The sequence below is a fragment of the Dama dama genome, chromosome 21 (assembly GCF_033118175.1).
Source record: "Dama dama isolate Ldn47 chromosome 21, ASM3311817v1, whole genome shotgun sequence".
NCBI lineage: Eukaryota > Metazoa > Chordata > Mammalia > Artiodactyla > Cervidae > Dama > Dama dama.
In genome coordinates this window covers 7,510,524-7,530,160 of record NC_083701.1, presented here as the reverse complement: position 1 = coordinate 7,530,160, position 19,637 = coordinate 7,510,524, and the positions used below count along the sequence as shown (strand labels likewise).

Here is a 19,637-nt window from a genome sequence, read left to right as displayed (position 1 = left end):
GGGCGCAGCTCCCTGCCCCGCCTCCGGGCACCGCAGATTTCTGCGCGAAGAGAATGACAACCCGGCGGCAAGCCGGGATGACAAAGCCGACCTGGAGGGCACGCGCTTTTATGTAATCGACCTCGGTTCCAAGGGTCTCGCGGGTTGGCGCTGAGCGCAGGAGGCACCCACCGAGGCAGGACAGCTGGGCGCCCGCGTTATTTCCTAGCAAACAGGAGCGGGGGAGGCAAAGCGAGCTAAGTTATGGAAGTCCAGGGAGCTTGAGAGCAGGGCAGCTCGCCCCACCGCCCTTCCCCAGAGCCCGCGGCGGCGAGCCCGGGCGCTCCTCCGCGTCCCTCTCCGCCCGGCCCCTGAGCCGAGCGCGCAGCCCTCCTCCCGGGATCGCTCGCTGGGTGACCTTGGGCGAGCCGCTTGACCTCTCTGGACCCAGTTTCCCTGGGTCTGCGTCTCCGCCCGCCGTGGCCGAGCCGCGCGGAGCTCCGCGCACGCCTCCCGGGGAGCTGCGGGCCGGCGCGGCGCCGGAGGGAGGCCCCCGGGACGCCCTTCTCGGGCCCGGGCGCGCAGCCGGGAGCGGCCCCACCAGGCGGCGCGCCGCAGCGGGCGGCTGGCGGCTGGGCGCGGGGCGCACCGCGCAGGCGCAGCGGGCGGGGCGGGGCCGGGCGCTCGGCTCGGCGGCTCAGAGAGCGCGGGGCGGCGCGCGGCGTGCGGGTGGCTGCTGAGCTCCGCGCCGGCGCCGGCTGGCGGGGCTCGCCGGGGACTGTGTCCAGCTCGCGGAGCGCGCCGCCGGCTCGGCCGGAGGGCCGCCTGATCGCTCCGGCCCGTGGCGGGAGCGCGGGGCCCGCGTCTGGGAGGCGGCGGCCGCCAGCGCGGGGCCGTCGGCGGCCAACCCCCGGGGACTGGGGCTGCGCGGCCGGTTCCCGCCCCGCGCCGCCGCCGCCACCGCCTCCGCCGCCGCCGCCGCCCCCGGGCCGACCGCCCGGCTTGGCTCCGCCGCTCCCCGCGCCGCCCCGCCGCGGCGTCCGGCCCGGGTTCCGCGCCGCTGGGGCGCGGGCGGGGTCGGGGGTTGCGGGGCCGCCGCCGCCGCCCGCCCGCCTGGAGTCCGCGTCCCGGGCCCGGGCGGCCGGCGAGCATGGAGGAGAAGTACCTGCCGGAGCTGATGGCGGAGAAGGACTCCCTGGACCCCTCCTTCACGCACGCCCTGCGGCTGGTGAACCAAGGTGAGGGCGCGCGCCGGCTGGCCGGCCGGCCGACCGGCCGACCGACCGACCCTTAACGGTCGCCCACTGCCGTTGGGGATCCGGGAGTGGCGGGCTGGGGGGAGGGGTGGGGGGCTGGAGACTGGGGGGAAACGGGCCCAGGGGCGAGGCGCCGGTGTTGGGGGGTGCGGAGCCGTGGGGGCGGGCTGGCCGACGACCTCGGGGCGACCGGAGGGGACCCAGGTCGCAATCTGGGGGCGCTGATTCGGGTGGGGATGTGGGACACCTGGGGGAAGCCGGGGTGTTGTGTGCGCCTTGTGGGGAGACGCGGGAAGGAAGGCAGGCTGGGCGTTTGGATGAGACTTGAAGGGAATCTGTTGGGGACCCGAGGGTACCCCAGGGAAACTTGCGGGTGGGCGACCGCGAACATCTGGGGGCTTCGTTGGGGCGGGGGTTAAATGAGCTCATTGGAGGGGAGAATGGGGCGATGGGGGGCATTAGGGAACTAGTTGCGTTTGGTTAGTCTAGGGAGCTGGAGAAAGAACTGGAGGAAAATGGAAGGATTCGAGGGGATCGGAAGCAGAAGAGGTGAAGGGAACAGGTGCTTGGATTGTTGGTGAAGTTTGAGGACCTCGGAGGCGGTTTGGGGTCAGAACCCCCGGCACTTTGGAGGAGCAGGGCCCGCTGTCCCGGTTCCCTCTCTCATCTCTCTCTCTCTCTCTCTCTCTCTCTCTCTCTTTTTCTCTCTCTCGCGGGTCCGGGCTCTCGCCGCCCTCCCCGGGGGTGGGCAGCTCACACCTAGCCTTGCAGGCCGGCCCTTGGAGAGTCATCGGGGGGCGGGAAGAGACCCACGCAGGAAAGTCCCCTTCCTGACTTGCCTGTCCTCTCTCTGGGAGGCTCTAGGTGGGTCACCCTCACTGGGGGCCGGCTCGGGGTTGAGAATACTGGCCAAGGAGTCTTCGCTGCTTGTGCCATTTTAGCACGCCTCTGGCCAGCTCTGGGCGTGAGCAGCCCCGGGAAGTACCAGACGCGGGGTGCAGGGGCATACGGAGGCGTGCCCGCCCAGGACTCCGTTCCCTGGCTTGTTCCTTCTCCAGCTTCCCGAGTAATCTGCCGGGATGGACGGTAAATGAAGCCCGCCTTCCCCAGAGCGGTGTCCTTCATCTCCCACCCCCGCCTCCCCCGGATCTGGAATGCGTGTTTCAGATAAAGATGGGTTTGGGAGTCCGCTGGTATGCTTTTTCTCTGGGTGATGGCACAGACGTTATCCGGTCAGATCTGTTACCTTTTGCACGAATCACTGTGCTTGAAGGTCTGTGGTTCCCGACTCAGCCGGGTCTGCTGATCTTCATGCTGGCCCTGGCTTTTTTACTGTTGAAAGTGAAAGATGAGGCAGACATATTCTATTTGTATATAGGTGTCTATATTTTACAACAGCGACCTCCGGTATTTGCCTATTGCAACCCGTTATTCCTAGTAGGGTGTGTGTGTGGTCGAGTGAGGGTCTTGGTGGAGGGACTGATTGCAAGAATTTAAGCTTGATATTTGGTTTGTTGGACAGAGATGGGTTCACTGAGCTTTCCCATTTTATTTTAATTGTAGGCTTATTTTTATTTCTTTAATAAAACTGGCTTGTGAAAAAGTAATGGCTATGCGTTACAGAAAGCGAATTTTAACTTTTATTGCCATGCTCTTGTGACCAGTTTTACAGTTGGATTTGTACTCCTCGCTCTTTTGTGATTTACATATATCTTTTGTTGCCTGCTGGGCTGTCATCTCTATGAAAGAAATTTCTTTGTACGTTGTGTGAGATCACTGGCATTGGAAATACTCTGGATTGTGAAATGAAGTGTATTTTTCTGAATAAAGAAGCTGAGTCAAAGTTAGGTTGTACTCAATTAAAGAAGCAGTTTAACAAAAGTGTAGTAAGTTATCTTATTTTGAAAATCAGAATTAATTTTCTGTGCCAGGTTGCTGTGGCATTCACTCTGCTAATACATTTGGAATTCTTTTGGTTTCTGTGTTTTTACCTGTGATAATTGCTTCTAATTATTTGAAACAGGTCTTGGGCAATGTTGCCATTTAGTGTTTTGTTTTTTTTTTTTTTTTTTAACAGTGTTAAACCTGATTACTTTTTTATCAAAAATGTAATTCTTGCAAGAGGTACATTTCTCACATTGAACAGTTAGGGAAGGAACTTATTCAGATGTTCTTATTACTGTTTATTTAGATTTCTTCAGACTGAAATGTTTCCCCCTTAAATCACAGGCTGGTATCTGGAATGCAAAGCTCTATCATTTAAAATATTAATTATGCTCTGTTACGTAACTCCAGAATTACAAGTCGTGTTTCTGAAACACGGTGTCTTAAATCTGAATTGATTATTATGAAGCTTTGATTTTAAATCTGATAATCACCTTGTGATTGGCTACCAAGAGCATTTTTATTTTCTTTTTTTAATCTGTATTTTTGACTATTTCCCTCTAAAGGGAGGCATCTGTTTTTCAGATGAATCTTGATACTAGGCTGGGTATTCAGGCACTAACTTGTAATGGGTCACACCTTTATTTTATTATGGAGTGACCTGTGATAAGTAGACTTGATTGTTAACATCACCAAATGCTGTCAGTACCTTTGTCTGCATAGTATTCTAAAGTTTCCCAGGCTCTTTGAGGCACAGCTGTCTTCTTGTGTTTTCACACTCAAGTCCTAGTGAGGCAGATGTTGATGTCTCTATTTTTCAGGGGAGGCAGCTGGTAGGTGACTGAGATAGGTGAATCTGAACTCAGATCTTTGGTCTCGTAAGGCCATTGTTCTCCACACTCAGACTTCCTCCAAAAGATGGCACTGAAACACTTCACAGATGGGAATTTAAACCCTGCCGAAGTCAGTAGAACTAATACGCTTGTTTCCTGGTGACTTCCTGTTGATTTTCTAAAAACGCTTGTTTCTGTGCTTGTCTACTAGTCTTCTTTGAAGAAACAAGCTTTCATGGTAGATTTATCCTACAGGATTCTAGTGCTCAGGTCAAGAGGCATTTTTGAATTAAAGCCCTTTGGGGATCAATATATGATTTTAGTAATCAACACACTGTGATAGTGAAACAGTTGATAAATGAGGTGTGGTCATTTTTTAAAAATTCAGCATTGTAAACACTGATAGCTGAATGACCTTTTTTCCCTAATTATATTCAAGTAAGAACTTGAGCTGGAATCACAAGATATATGCTTCTGTGCTAACGTAGGTCGGCTTTTACATTTTTTCCAGGCTTATTCTTCCTAGTGGGCATTAGTTCTTGGCTTTTATTGCAATTTTCTCAGGATAGATTTTCCTTCCCCCCACCCCCTCAAATATTGAATGTTCTTGTTTCTCTGCCAAAAATAACGTGTGATTTTTACTTGATGTTAAAACTGAATCAAATAAAATAAACTTTTTAAAATCCCCACCTCCATTGCCTGTAGAGTGAGTTGACATTGCAGTTTCTTGCCAAGGAGGTTAATTGGAGATGAAAGTAGCATTCCATGTTTTATATTCTATTTGCTACTAGGGGATGTGCTGACTCTTACTAAAAACATCTTCAGAAATGTCTTACGCATTATAATTTAATCCAGTTCTCTGGTCTTGCGTTGGATGGTTTTCAGTCCAAGCCAAGTAACCATTAAATAAGATTACATAACCCTGTATTTTTAATTATCTGATATAATATATGGATTGGTGGCTGGTTATATTTAGTGCCAAGTTATATTTAGTGGTTGATTACAAGAGGAAGTGGAGCAGAGGATTCCAGGTTATGATGGTCTGTTAGTGTCCAGTGGAGAAGGAAATGGCAACCCACTCCAGTATTCTTGCCTAGAGAATCCCATGGGCAGAGAAGCCTGGTGGGCTACCATCCATAGGGTTGCACAGAGTCGGACACAACTAAAGCGACTTAGCATGCATGCATGCATTAGTGTCAGATAAATTTCTTTGTTGGTGTTTCAAAATAAGTGTTTTTCATATTATATCAGTTTCTCTTAATAATGAGATTCTTAGCATTACTTAGGATATATATGTGGGGTAAACATATATGAAGGAAGGATCATTATTTTGCCTTATGTGCTTCTTTTTGTACAACAAAGCTCGATGGCTTAAGAGTTTCACTTTGGGGGACCCTTTCTGGAAAATGTTTTGATTGCCTATGTGTTGTCAAGCGTGTAAAGTAGAAGAACGAGAGTGAAGGTTGTAGAATTCCATTTAGCTGTGGTGCCTTCACGCCATAGCGTGCACTTCCCCACTTCATCCAGGGACGAGTGTGGTTATTTAGTTTTTAATAGGTTTTCTTAGGCTTATCAGGTTTTGTTTTTTGTAAGAAAGTGGATGTAATGACTCACATATTTATTCTTTGACTCACATTTTTTAGATAGATCATTTTCTATAGTGTTATGACTCAGAAGGTTACAGTGATTGTCAGTTATGGTGTTTTGGTATCCAGACACCAGTAGCAGGTTTATTGAGAACCTACCTCGCAGGGCGTTTTTGCTGATCCTGGACTGAGAGAGGGAACAATTTCAGCCTTTACTCCTGAGGAATATCTGCTCTCTTCTGCATCAGATTGAGAGTGGGCTTTAAGTGTTTAGATGCTCTCTCCTTTCCAGAGGAATGTCTTATTAGCCTTCAACTATCCTTTTGAACTATTTTGTGACAAGGTGGTTTAGATTTAGCTCTCATTCTAGAAACGTTTATGAGGTACTTCTCCACACCCAGCCATGTCTGTAATCTCAATACTGGGAACAGCCCGAAATGTAGAGACTTTAACCCAATGCATCACTTGTAGAAACGGAGATCCCAACAGTGACTTCCCCAGAGTGACGCACTGACGGAATGCCCGAGGGGATGCGTGAGCTTTGTTGTTTTCCACATCATGCAGACCTTTGGACGTGTGAAGGGTCAAACCTCGATGATACAGGTAGTTAATGACAGAGGGGGATTAAAACTCAGGCCTTTTATGTGCAGTTTGTTCTTTTCTCTCTAGCTTGTGCTGGAATTGAAAGACGGGTTACATAGCATCCATTGTTATGTTGATACTTTATCCTCCAAGTTTCTGCTGGAGATATCTTGTCTGACCACCTCCTTCCCTCCATGGGCTACAGTGCCTGTTTTCTGGTCCTGAAGCAGGTGGTGCCTAACTCTCTGATGGGGTGATAGTCATCACAATGTGGTATTTGGATCTCTGTCTTCCCTGGAGAGTGTGAGCTGTTCGGGAGGTAAGGCTTGGTCTTACCTATCTTTGTGTCTTCAGAATCTCATATAGCTCTTGGTCCATAGCCCTTGTAAACTCCAGTCTTCGTTTCAGTGTTGTTTTAATTCTCAGAAAGGTAGAAGAATGAGAAAGTATTTGGAGTTTGGCTGTCCTTAAGGGCTTTGCTTTTTCCCACTTCAGAGACCTTGAGTAGGGGTAGGAGGAAGTCCCCACCAGGTGTGCGGGCAGACACGGAAGGGGGTTCTAAGGGAGTCGCTGTGTTGAATGAGCAGGAGAGCATCCCAGGGCTCACTCCATGGGGTGGGCTGTAGGGGTCCTTCTCAGAAGGTGAGGAGATGCTATCAGATCTGCTTGGAATCTGATGGTTATTTACTTTTATTCTTTCTTGAGAAACTTACTAGGCAGTGCACTCTAACATTGTTAGCTCTCCTTGCCCAAACTAATGAGATTTCTCATGACAGATTTAAACCAGAAGGTGGGTGACCCTCATCACTTGCTGAATAAGCCTCACCTGAAGGGGTTAATCTTCACTCTCAGACGCCACAGAGACCCCCAAAGCCCAGGAGCAGTGGTGGTTGCGGATGGAACGCCAGCAGCAGTGTGGATGTCACGGGACCCTTTGCTTGTCGTCATTCATTCCCCTTGAATGGACATAGAATGGCTTATGTGTTTTACCGAAAAACAGAAGTCGAGTGTTCCGTGGCGCTGGGATATGATCATAATAAAAGCTGCCGAATGGAGTGCCAGGCGCCCGGTGCTTCCTGCGCATTGTCCCCAGTCCCCACAAGATCTCGCAAGGTAGCTGATTTCATCCCCTGCCTGTGTCCTTTGTCTTTTCAGATGAGGCATCTGAGGCTCTAAAGGGTGCACAGTCCTCAGGCTGAGCTTCTAAATCAAGCCATCCTGTGTTTTGATAGGATACTTTAGGAAAAGAGACTCAAAGACAGAACCCAACATTGTTGTTTGTTTTTAAATAAGGGTTTCATTACAGTGGAAGCCAGTTAGGAAGTTCCCTTTGTGATGATGAATTTTTAAGGTTTCCCCAAATGTGCTTTACCAAAAAGACAAGTTCCTTTTTTCCCTATGTTCTCCAGCAGTACTTTTCAATCTTTAGTAAGCATTCAAGGTAAGGAGTTTTACTTATGTTATATTCCAGTAATCACAGATAAAGTAGGAAACCTTTCTGTATTGAAATAAGGCAATTCTTGATGAAGCTCTCTCTGTCTCTTAGAGACAGAGCTCAGATAGAGTATGTTTAAATACTCTATCGCAGAAACAGTTGGTGTGATATCAGGGATTTAGAGGCAGTTTATGGTATGTTTTAAAAATTCCCCATCTTTTAAAAATAGGCTCATAAAAGAAAAAAAATACCAAGAACATACATGAACATAGTCCCACAGATAATGGTTTTGGCTCTGTGAAGGAAGTGGGGTATGTTTGAACATACTTGATTGCAATCGTTAATAATACTAGATACTGTTTATCAAGAACCTTTTTGGGTTAGATGCTTTATGTACATGATTTCATTTAATTTTCTTAACAGTCTTGAAAGAGTAAATCCTTTTACCTTATATTGTAGATGAGGAAGCTGAGGGCAGGGAGGTTAAATCATTTGCGTAATGTCAGACAGCTAGTAAGTGGTAAGCCAGGATTCAGACCTTCACCTGCCCCTCCAGAGTGCGGTGCTCCACAGCTTACCTGTGCGCGCCAGCAGAGGCGGGAGCCTTCCTGGGGGCTGGGCTTTCATGCTGCCTTTCCTGGGAGAACCTCGGCCACGCAGCTCCTCAAGTGGGCTGCCTGGCACTGGCCTGGCGCTGTGAGCAGCGCTGACCGTCCAGCCGGCAGGTAGCGCTGCGACCGTGCGGGGCAGGAGCTGCGTGGCCACAGGCGGCCTGGAAGGTCTGGTGGATGCCTTGACGTGGGAAACGGCGCTGCTTCACAGGGAAGAGCCGCCGCAGGAGTCGCGTGATTCTGTAACCCTGTACCAGTTCCTTAGCTTCCCAGAGCTGCAGTTTCTCGTCTGTAACATTGGAGAGCCTATACCTCCTCTGTGGGGTGGCCATTTTAGACGGGGTGTAAGTACCGTGTCGTGAACAAACATGACCTGCTCGTTCCACAGAATTGCCCGAGACAGATGTGTGCATACAGGCATCACTTTCCAGACGTAAAGTATATAATAATAACTCAATGCATAAATCATCCAGTCTCCTTCCTCAGGGTAATTTTATGTTATTAAAATGATTTTCGTTTTCCAATCCTGGAGATACTGAAGGGGAAACTCATTCTTTAGGAAGCCTCTTTCATTAATATCATGTACAAAATTAGCAGCAGCTCTGACTGGTTTTTATTATGCTAGTCAAGATGCAGCACCTGAGGCTTCCATTAACAAATGAGGCTTCCATAAACAGATTTATGACTGCACATCTTAAGACATGTCTGGACACTCAGCAGCCACTCTCCACAGGCACAGGGTATCTTGCTCTGAATTGGTAAGCTGGAAATTTCCATAATTTTTTGCATTTCCATAATTTTTCACCAATCAGCCCCTGCTGCTATTTTAAGAACTTTAAAAGGTGTTCTTGGCATATTATTGATGTTCTTCCTTGGTGTGATAAAGAGTTGTGAGTGTGTGAGAGCACCCTTTTTGATCTCTCTTTTTGATGTGAATCTTACACTTGGGGTCACTGTTGGTTCACGTGCCCATGGAGAAATTGTAATGGAGGGGAGAGGGGACGGTTTCCATCCTGTCATTTTCCCTTGTTCTCCGGCTCCGTCCGTTACTTGGCACCCCGTGCCCTGCTCTTCTTCCACTAGATGGCGCTCCGTATAGCCCACTGACCCTCTGCATCGGCACAGGGGGCTTCATCTGAGCCAGTGTTAGTCTTGATCCATCATCGAGCTTGCGTTGCTTTGATATTCCTGTGCTGATATTAATCTTCCACATCGCTGATGTTTGAAGAGGCATCCTCTCTAGCCAGCATTTTCAGAAAACCAAGATCAGTTTTCGTTTTGTGCCTAAGGTGTGCCTGGCATTCCTGCAAGGTTCTTTTTCATACATTACCTCCTTTAGTCCTGGTGGCCGCCTTGGGAAGTTGTTTTGTTGTTGTCATTCTACAGGTAAAGAAATGGAGGCTAGGGAGCTATATAACTTGTTCAGGGTCATGCACCTAACTTACATTATAGAGTTTATTATGCCCTAAGGAAAAAATATTTCAAAAACATTGAATTAAAACATTTTTTGGAGGAAAGTTTTGGGGTAATCTGACTTACGGCTGTTGGACATTGTGCTCTGTTGATTTTGTTGGGGAGAACTATAGTGCTGACAGGGATTTGCATTGGCATGTATAAGTCAAATCCGTTGTGTGAGGAAGCAAACAGTGGTAGCCAAAGCTTTCTCAGCTGGTGTGGAAACTGCTGCTTCCTTTTGCTTCTCTTGTCTCCTAACTCACCTGGGCCCAGGGGCTAGGTCAGCACCAGGTACAGAGCCATGGGGAACTTTGAACAAAGCCCTGATTCTGCTTTCAGTAATTTTAGCTGAAATATTAGATCGAGTCCATAGGAATTGAAAAATTTGTACTGAAGTTTCTTTAACTCCATTCATTTATTTAATATTTGTTGAGTATCTGCCCTTCTGAATTGAACTGTTTGTTCTGGGCCAGTTACTTCTCTGAGCCTAGTTCCCTCCTCTGCACTTTGACAGTAATGCCTGCCTTGTTGGTCATTAGGGTGAAATGACAATGATTTTGTACTTTTAAACTTTTATTAAATTTTTTAACATATAGGTGTATTTTTATATCCAGTATGAGACAATTATGCATTTATGTTTATCTTCATTTTGCATTGTTTTTTCTATCTGAATTTCATGCATCAGATCGTGGTCACCAACTTGTGTAGTGGGTTATCTTCCAGTCATTTTTTAGGGCTGGCTGTCTCCTGCCACCTTGTGCGACCCAGCAAACACAAACAGAAGCTTAGAAAAATCTCTCACTTTTCGTTTGCCTCATTATGCAAGCTGTAGCTAACTAAAGATGATACTGAAACAAGATTCATATGAGTGGATAAGGACACATGGTTATGGACACAAATTTAAATCAGACAGACCTGAGTTCACACCTTAGCTCTGCCACTTCTCCATGTTGTGACTGTGGATCGGTGAACCCCTCTCAGCCTCAGTTTCCATGATGAAGAAATGGGGATGAAAAGTTAATAAAGCTTCTGAAGTTTTTGTGGGGTTTCAGTGAGGTGTGTGTGAAGAGCTGTGTCATGTCTGGCATCTAATAAGTGCAGAATACATGCTTGCTGTCGCCACGCTCCTCCTCCTCACCACCCTGCTCCTCCTCACCACCCTGCTCCTCCTCACCACCCTGCTCCTCCTCACCACCCTGCTCCTCCTCACCACGCTCCTCCTCCTCCTCACCACCCTGCTCCTCCTCACCACCCTGCTCCTCCTCACCACCCTGCTCCTCCTCACCACCCTCCTCCTCCTCACCACGCTCCTCCTCCTCCTCACCACCCTGCTCCTCCTCACCACCCTGCTCCTCCTCACCACCCTCCTCCTCCTCACCACCCTCCTCCTCCTCACCACCCTCCTCCTCCTCAGCACCCTCCTCCTCTTCACCATCCTCCTCACCACCCTGCTCCTCCTCACCACCCTCCTCCTCTTCACCATCCTCCTCACCATCCTCCCCCTCACCGTCCTCCTCCTCACCATCCTCCTCCTCCTCACCATCCTCCTCACCATCCTCCTCCTCCTCACCACCCTCCTCCTCCTCACCACCCTCCTCACTATCCTCCTCCTCCTCACCACCCTCCTCCTCCTCACCACCCTCCTCCTCCTCACCACCCTCCTCCTCCTCACCACCCTCCTCCTCCTCACCACCCTCCTCCTCCTCACCATCCTCCTCACCACCCTCCTCACTATCCTCCTCCTCCTCACCACCCTCCTCCTCCTCACCATCCTCCTCACCACCCTCCTCACTATCCTCCTCCTCCTCACCACCCTCCTCCTCTTCACCATCCTCCTCACCATCCTCCGCCTCCTCACCACCCTCCTCCTCCTCACCATCCTCCTCCTCCTCACCATCCTCCTCACCACCCTCCTCACTATCCTCCTCCTCCTCACCATCCTCCTCACCACCCTCCTCCTCCTCACCACCCTCCTCCTCCTCACCACCCTCCTCCTCTTCACCATCCTCCTCACCACCCTCCTCCTCCTCACCACCCTCCTCCTCCTCACCATCCTCCTCACCACCCTCCTCCTCCTCACCACCCTCCTCCTCCTCACCACCCTCCTCCTCTTCACCACCCTCCTCACCATCCTCCTCACTATCCTCCTCCTCCTCACCATCCTCCTCACCACCCTCCTCCTCCTCACCACCCTCCTCCTCTTCACCACCCTCCTCACTATCCTCCTCCTCCTCACCACCCTCTTCCTCCTCACCACCCTCCTCCTCCTCACCACCCTCCTCCTCTTCACCATCCTCCTTACCATCCTCCTCCTCCTCACCATCCTCCTCACCATCCTCCTCCTCTTCACCACCCTCCTCACTATCCTCCTCCTCCTCACCACCCTCTTCCTCCTCACCACCCTCCTCCTCCTCACCATCCTCCTCACCACCCTCCTCACTATCCTCCTCCTCCTCACCATCCTCCTCACCATCCTCCTCCTCCTCACCACCCTCCTCCTCTTCACCATCCTCCTCACCACCCTCCTCACTATCCTCCTCCTCCTCACCACCCTCTTCCTCCTCACCACCCTCCTCCTCTTCACCATCCTCCTCACCACCCTCCTCACTATCCTCCTCCTCCTCACCATCCTCCTCACCATCCTCCTCACCACCCTCCTCCTCCTCACCACCCTCCTCCTCTTCACCATCCTCCTTACCATCCTCCTCCTCCTCACCATCCTCCTCACCATCCTCCTCCTCCTCACCACCCTCCTCCTCTTCACCATCCTCCTTACCATCCTCCTCCTCTTCACCATCCTCCTTACCATCCTCCTCCTCCTCACCATCCTCCTCACCATCCTCCTCCTCCTCACCATCCTCCTCCTCCTCACCACCCTCCTCCTCTTCACCACCCTCCTCACTATCCTCCTCCTCCTCACCATCCTCCTCACCACCCTCCTCCTCCTCACCACCCTCCTCCTCTTCACCATCCTCCTTACCATCCTCCTCCTCCTCACCATCCTCCTCACCATCCTCCTCCTCCTCACCACCCTCCTCCTCTTCACCATCCTCCTTACCATCCTCCTCCTCTTCACCATCCTCCTCACCACCCTCCTCCTCCTCACCATCCTCCTCACCATCCTCCTCCTCCTCACCATCCTCCTCACCATCCTCCTCCTCCTCACCACCCTCCTCCTCTTCACCACCCTCCTCACTATCCTCCTCCTCCTCACCATCCTCCTCACCATCCTCCTCCTCCTCACCACCCTCCTCCTCTTCACCATCCTCCTTACCATCCTCCCCCTCACCATCATCATCCTCACCATCCTCCTCCTCCTCATCACTCTCCTCCTCACCATCCTCCTTCTCCTATCATCTCCTCACCGTCCTCCTCCTCACCATCCTCCTCCTGCTCACCATCCTCCTCACCATCCTCCTGTTCATCATCACCACTATCATTTTTTAATCAAAGAATCTAATCCAGTGGGGGAGATTAACGTGTAGGGGGAACAATTTTAACAGTGTGTTAAGTGCTGTTTGGAAGAAGAAGACATAGGGGCTTTAGGGGATCAGAATGACCTCTCTCATCTCAGGACCAAGCTAGGCTTTCTGGCAGAGGCTTTTTCAGAGAGGATTAGCTGGATGCAGAAATTGTTGCAGATGGAGGAAAGGACTTGGCAGGGATAGGCAAATTTTCTGACTCCTCCAGGTTATTAATTCCCATTTCCCATGTTTCCATAACATCTTCACATTCCTATTTGTCATTGTGTGTTGTGGTTGTTTATCTGTCTTCTTTCGTCTCCCCCTCCCATTTTCCTTCCTGGCATTACAGTTTTTGTTTGAAAACAACTTTAAACTTACAGAGAGTTAAAGGAATAGTGCTAAAAACCCCTGTATACTTGTTCGTCTGGAGTCACCAGTTGTTTACATTTCCCCACATTTGGCTTTGCCCTTCTGTCTGTGTATTTTCATAACTCATTTGAGAGTAAGGTGTGTGTGTTATCTACCTTTACCCCAATACCTAAGTACCTTTGTATTTCCTGAGACTAAGGGCTATCTCTGACATAACTGTACTTACCAGATAACAGTGATGACAGAAGTTAGTCATCGTTTTGGTATTTTTATTATTTAACTTATGGTCCATGTGCTATTCTTGTCAGTCGTTCCAGTTTTGTCTTTTATAGGATCCGGATCAAGACCACACATTGCATTTAGCTGTCAAGCCTTTTAGTCTCTTAATTTGGAATAGCTCACTGTCTTTTGCCTTTCATGGCATGCATATTTAAATACTACACAGGCTGGGTTTTTGTAGAGTACCTCTCAGTGTGGGTTGTCTGTTTCTTTACATTTAGATTCATGTTGTGTACTCTGTTCATACTGCTAAAAGCCAGTGGAGGTGATGAAATTCCCATTGAGCTATTTCAAATCCTAAAAGATGATGCTGTGAAAGTGCTACATTCAATATGCCAGCAAATTTGGAAAACTCAGCAGTGGCCACAGGATTGGAAAAGATCAGTTTTCATTCCAATCCCAAAGAAAGGCAATGCCAAAGAATGTTCAAACTACTGCACAATTGCACTGATCTCACATGCTAGCAAAGTAATGCTCAAAATTCTCCAAGCCAGGCTTCAACAGTACATGAACTGAGAACTTTCAGATGTTCAAGTTGGATTTAGAAAAGTCAGAGGAACCAGAAATCAAATTGCCAACATCCATTGGGTCATCGAAAAAGCAAGAAATTTCAGAAAAACATCTACTTCTGCTTTATTGACTATGCCAAAGCCTTTGACTGTGTGGATCATGACAAACTGTGGAAAATTCTGAAAGAGATGGGAATACCAGACCACCTTACCTGCCTCCTGAGAAATCTGTATGCAGTTCAGGTCAAGAAGCAACAGTTACAGCCAGACATGGAACAACAGACTGGTTCCAAATTGGGAAAGGAGTATGTCAAGGCTGTATATTGTCACCCTGCTTATTTAACTTACATGCAGAGTTACATCATGGGAAATGCTGGGCTGGAGGAAGCACAAGCTGGAATCAACATTGCCAGGAGAAATATCAATAACCTCAGATATGCAGATGACTCCACCCTTATGGCAGAAAGTGAAGAGGAACTAAAGAGCCTCTTGATGAACGTGAAAGAGGAGAGTGAAAAAGTTGGCTTAAAGCTCAACATTCAGAAAACTAAGATCATCATGGCATCCATCCCATCACCTCATGGCACATAGATGGGAAAACAATGGAACAGTGAGAGACTTTATTTTCTTGGGCTCCAAAATCACTGCAGATAGTGACTGCAGCCATGAAATTAAAAGATGCTTGCTCCTTGGAAGAAAAGCTATGACCAACCTTGACAGCATATTAAAAAGTAGAGACATTACTTTGCTGACAAAGGTCCATTTAGTCAAAGCTATGGTTTTTCCAGTAGTCACGTATGAATGTGACAATTGGACCATAAAGACGACTGAGCGCTGAAGAATTGATGCTTTTGAACTGTGTTGTTGGAAAAGACTCTTGAGAGTCCCTTGGACTGCAAGGAGATCAAACCAGTCAGCTCTAAAAGAAATCAGTCCTGAATGTTCATTGGAAGGACTGATGCTAAAGCTGAAACTCCAGTACTTTGACTACCTGATATGAAGAACTGGCCCCTTAGAAAAGACCCTGATGCTGGGAAAGATTGAAGGCAGGAGGAGAAGGGGATGACAGAAGAGGAGTTGGTTGGATGGCATCACCGATTTGATGGACATGAGTTTGAGCAAGTTCTGGGAGGGGAGTTGGTGATGGACAGGGAAGCCTGGCGTGCTACAGTCCATGGGGTCACAAATAGTCGGACAGGACTGAGCGACTGACCTGTGCACTCTTGGCAGGAGTTCCACCAAGGTGATGGTGTGTCCTTAATACGTCACAGCAGGAGGCACACAGTCTCATTGTTACTTTATCCCGTCGTTACTGATGATGTTAAGTTTTGTTCACTTGGTGCAGGTGGTGCTGGTTTTGTCCCCTGTAAAGTTTCCATTTTCCTTTTGTAATTAATTAGCACTTTTGTGGGGTGATGCTTTGAGACTGTGTAAATACTCCTTATTAAACTCTCCCTCACAAATTTTAGTACCCGTTAATGTTTCTTACCTGAATTAATTATTACTGTGATGGTTGTAAAATGGTAATTTTCTCACTCTGACATTCCGTCTGCGTGTATTGGTTGACATTCTGCTGAAAGGGAACATTTTTATTTTTTTCTTTCCTTCTTTCATCTTCCCTACCTCTTGCCCGCCCTCCATCAGTTATCTGTATACATTCAGTTGGTTATAGTCCTTCACCGTCACTGTATAAAATGAGATTGTTAATGGCTAAGTCATGTCTGACTCTTTGCGAACCCCAGGGACTGTAGCCCTCCAGACTCCTCTGTCCATAGGATTTTTCAGACAAGAAGACTGGAGTGGGTTGCTATTTCTTTCTTCAGGGGATATTCCCGACCCAGCGATGGAATCCACGTCTTCTGCACTGGCAGGCACGATGCTTTCTCTAAAATCCATAAAAAGTGGACTTACAGTTCTGTGTCTCAGAGCACTTCATGGTTCTGTGGAGAGCCCTGTTCTGTGAGAAAGGGGGAGACGGCTGTCTCCTTCCCCCTGGGCTCTGTCCTCAGGCCCTGAGGTCCCTCATACGACTTTGACTTGCTCAGTGGATTTTACTTTTTGTTATGGTTTTGAGTGTGAAAAGTACTCTCAAGGAAGTTATGCCTCGGTGATGCCTGAGTCAGAGGCAGCCCTCCCAGCCCCTCCCCGAGTGCGTGTGCTGGTGTCGCCGGTCAGAGCCGCTGGGGACAGAGCTGCCTGCCCCCCGGTGTGGTCTGCAGTGAGGTCGGAGGGCAGGGGCAGAAACTGGAAGGTCGTGTCGCTCAGTCCGGTCCTTGGGCTGTGTGCTGTCTGTTTCTTTTTCCTCTGTCAGGGCTTTGCTCCTTAAATGCTAAATGGGAGCAGTACCCTTGTTGATAACAAACTCTCTGGGCTGAAGGCTCTTCAGGTCTGAAGCGAGCCCCAGGGGATCTGAGTCCCGAGCCTGTGGGTTCATGTCCCGCGGGCAGTGCCCTGTGTCCCGGAGGCCGCTGGCCGCAGAGCGTGTTCCTTGTTCCCTCCGGTCTCCTGGCCGCGGCCCGGCCCCCTCCCCGCCCTGAGCCGCTCTGAGCTCTGATCTAGAGACCGCTGGGTTCCTGCCTCCTGGTCTTTGTGGTTGGTCCTGCGCCCCACCTTACCTGCAACAAAGGATGCGGGACAGAAGGGAGTGTTGGGAGTGTTGGCAGCCAGTGTCTGGCAGGTGGGGCACCGTCTGCTCCTCACACTGAGGACTTTCAGAGTCTCGGGACACCCCTCCCGGCTGCTGGGGAGGACCCTCGGGAGGAGGTCTCTGCTGGGCCGGTTGTCTCTGCTGGGCCGGAGGGTGTCCACTTCTTCCTCAGGAAGGGTGGCGCACTCAGCCTGGGCTCAGGGCCGGAGTCCTTCACCCTGCTTAAAGGGTTCTCAGCCCAGTGGGGAAGCAGCCAAATTAAAGGACATTTATATTGCAGGGTGGTGAGCACTGTAATGAAGACCGTGCACGGGGTCTTCCCAGGGACCGGGGCAGTGGGTGGGCCGGGGTGAGGCCTGATGTGGGGGAGGCATGCGGGCAGCCATTCCTGCTCCAGCAGCTTCCTGCTGGTAAAGCAAGGCCTGGCTGCCTGTGAGGTCCTGCTCCTCCTCGGTGTTACCCCAGCCCCCAGTACAGCCCCGCCTCTTCTCAGCCATGCCTGCTCTGGATTAGAATGCTTTGTTGGGAGCTGTTTCTCCCATGGGCATCCCAGCTTCCTACAGACAGAAAATCTGCCTTCTTGGCTTGGCTTCCCCCTCCAGTGCTGAGCGCAGGAGACGGTCGGTGCTTGGAAAGTATCTGTGGGATGAGTGGTCAGCTGTGCTCACTTTCCTCTCTGCATTAGGGCAGTGGATCCGTGATTTCAGGATGCCTTGGTGAAGGAAAATGGAGAAAGGCTGTTCTTTTCCTGGAGTTTCTGGCTGCCGATTTTGAGGGGATAAGCTCCATTTCTTGGGTGGCTGTGCCAGTGTGTGCACCTGGCAGCGTGTGCGTGAGCCTTGAGTCTGGGACTCAGACCTGTGGGCCGCCTCCCTGGGCTGTTGAGGAATTTCTGGATCTGGGCACATTCCTTCGCCTCCCTAGGCACCAGCACTTTAGTTTGTTGAGACAGTCGTGACACTGCCCTCGTCCCAGACTTCCTGTGAGGTTTCAGTGACAAGACACTGAGACTCCAGGCTTCTGAGCTGCTGCTGCTAAGTCACTTCAGTCGTGCCCGACTCTGTGTGACCCCACAGATGGCAGCCCACCAGGCTCCCCCGTCCCTGGGATTCTCCAGGCAAGAACACTGGAGTGGGTTGCCATTTCCTTCTCCAATGCATGAAAGTTAAAAGTGAAAGTGAAGTCAGTCATGTCCAACTCTTAGTGACCCCATGGACTAGAGGCTACCAGGCTCCTCCATCCATGGGATTCTCCAGGCAAGAGTACTGGAGTGGGGTGCCATTGCCTTCTCCGAGGCTTCTGAGCCCCAAGACTTTATTCCCTGCAGAATTGCAAGTGCCCAGAACAGTGCCTGCCCCCCGGCGGGCCCTTGGGGTTTGTTGAGTGAATGACAGGGGAAAGCAGTTTCTCTGTCAGTCTGAAGTGTAAGCTAAAAGCAGCAGTGTATTAAGAAGTGGGGCTGGAGGGGTAGGTGGGCACTAGAGCGTGCAAGGCCCCCAGTGGCTGAGGAGTGTGAATGCATTTTAAGGTTCTGGAGCACAGCTGAAGCATCAGTGCAGGACAGTGTCATGGTCAGCTATGCATTTTAGAAAGTATTGCTGAGCAGTGCAGGTTGAAAAGCTTTTGAATTATGTGAGTTCAGAGCTACAGGTGGTATTTCTAGATGTCAGCTTTCATAAAAATGCGTTGCCTTGCAGTTGAAGCCACAGAGGATGATGAGATCCTCTGGGAGATGAGATCCCCCAGGGAGAGGGTACCTGTGCAGGGTCGAAGGAGGAAAGGGCAGAGGAAAGAATCCGTGCAGCTATGTCAACAGAAGCCTTGGGCAAAGGAGAAGAAACCCGCCATTCTTTCCTGTTCTTAAGGTGACTAGCTTCATAAAGGCCGTGTGATTCCATCAGTGTAAATTACACTTTAAAATGTTTATTTTAAAAGCCTTTTTCACGTGTGATGTATTTCAAATAGAAATCTTAAAATTTGTCACTACTGGTGAGTCTGAAGCCAAGTAGGGTCTCTGTAGGCTTTGTGAACCCTAAGTGATAGAATGTGGAGGAGCCTCAGGAAACATGGTGGAGGTCAGTACGTCAGAGGCTTGTCTGTCTGCCACGCTGGCTCCTGACCACACGTCTTCTGAATTGACTCAGGGCTGGTTTACACTTTCCAGGAGACTTTAAAGGCTATGCTTTGCGGCTTCTGGTTCTCACCAGCAAATACGGGTAGACATCGCTGCTCTCTTGTTGCGTTGCTATATTTGCAGGTGGTGGTGGCTCCGGATTCCACCCCGAGTGTGAGTCCTGCTGGCTGACCAAGGTCCCCCAGGCCTCAGGGCTCCCTGGGGACTTAGGCTGGTTAGTAGACAGCCTTCCAAGCAGCCTTCCAGGCTCTGATCATAGTGAAAGAACTCCAGCCACAGAACTTTGGCACATGACCCTTTGGCAGGCAATTGTGTTGGCCCCAGCACCTTTCACTTAGGACTTAGGCAGGAGCAGACAAGCTTCTCTGCCTCCTTCTGGCTCATGTCGTTCTTATCTGGGCTTCTGCATGGTTGGCAGGAGCCTCAGTCAAGATGGGTAGCCCTGTGGGGCTTTCTTAACTGCCGCAGCTACATGGTAAAGTGGGCCCCGAAAGGAGAGTGGAGGAGAAAAGCCCAGAGAAGGCCCCCTTTTCAGAGGATGGTGTTTAGCTTCATTTCCCAGCCCCCTGAGGCCCCGTCTTCCTGTGCTGTCTCCCAGGTGAGGTGACAGGGAT

The 19,637-nt window shown here is 50.1% G+C and overlaps 1 protein-coding gene across 2 annotated transcripts in view; it reads left to right on the top strand.

Annotated features, from left to right (window-relative positions):
• The first annotated feature begins 1,098 nt into the window (after window positions 1-1,098).
• The window catches only part of KHDRBS3 (KH RNA binding domain containing, signal transduction associated 3), a 157,449-nt gene continuing 138,910 nt past the window's right edge, over window positions 1,099-19,637 (top strand). For both annotated transcript variants that reach the window (XM_061123140.1, XM_061123139.1), the window contains exon 1: window positions 1,099-1,217. In XM_061123140.1, coding sequence (XP_060979123.1) covers window positions 1,130-1,217 — 88 coding nt within the window. In that variant the 5' untranslated portion in view covers window positions 1,099-1,129. The remainder of the gene's footprint in view (window positions 1,218-19,637) is intronic.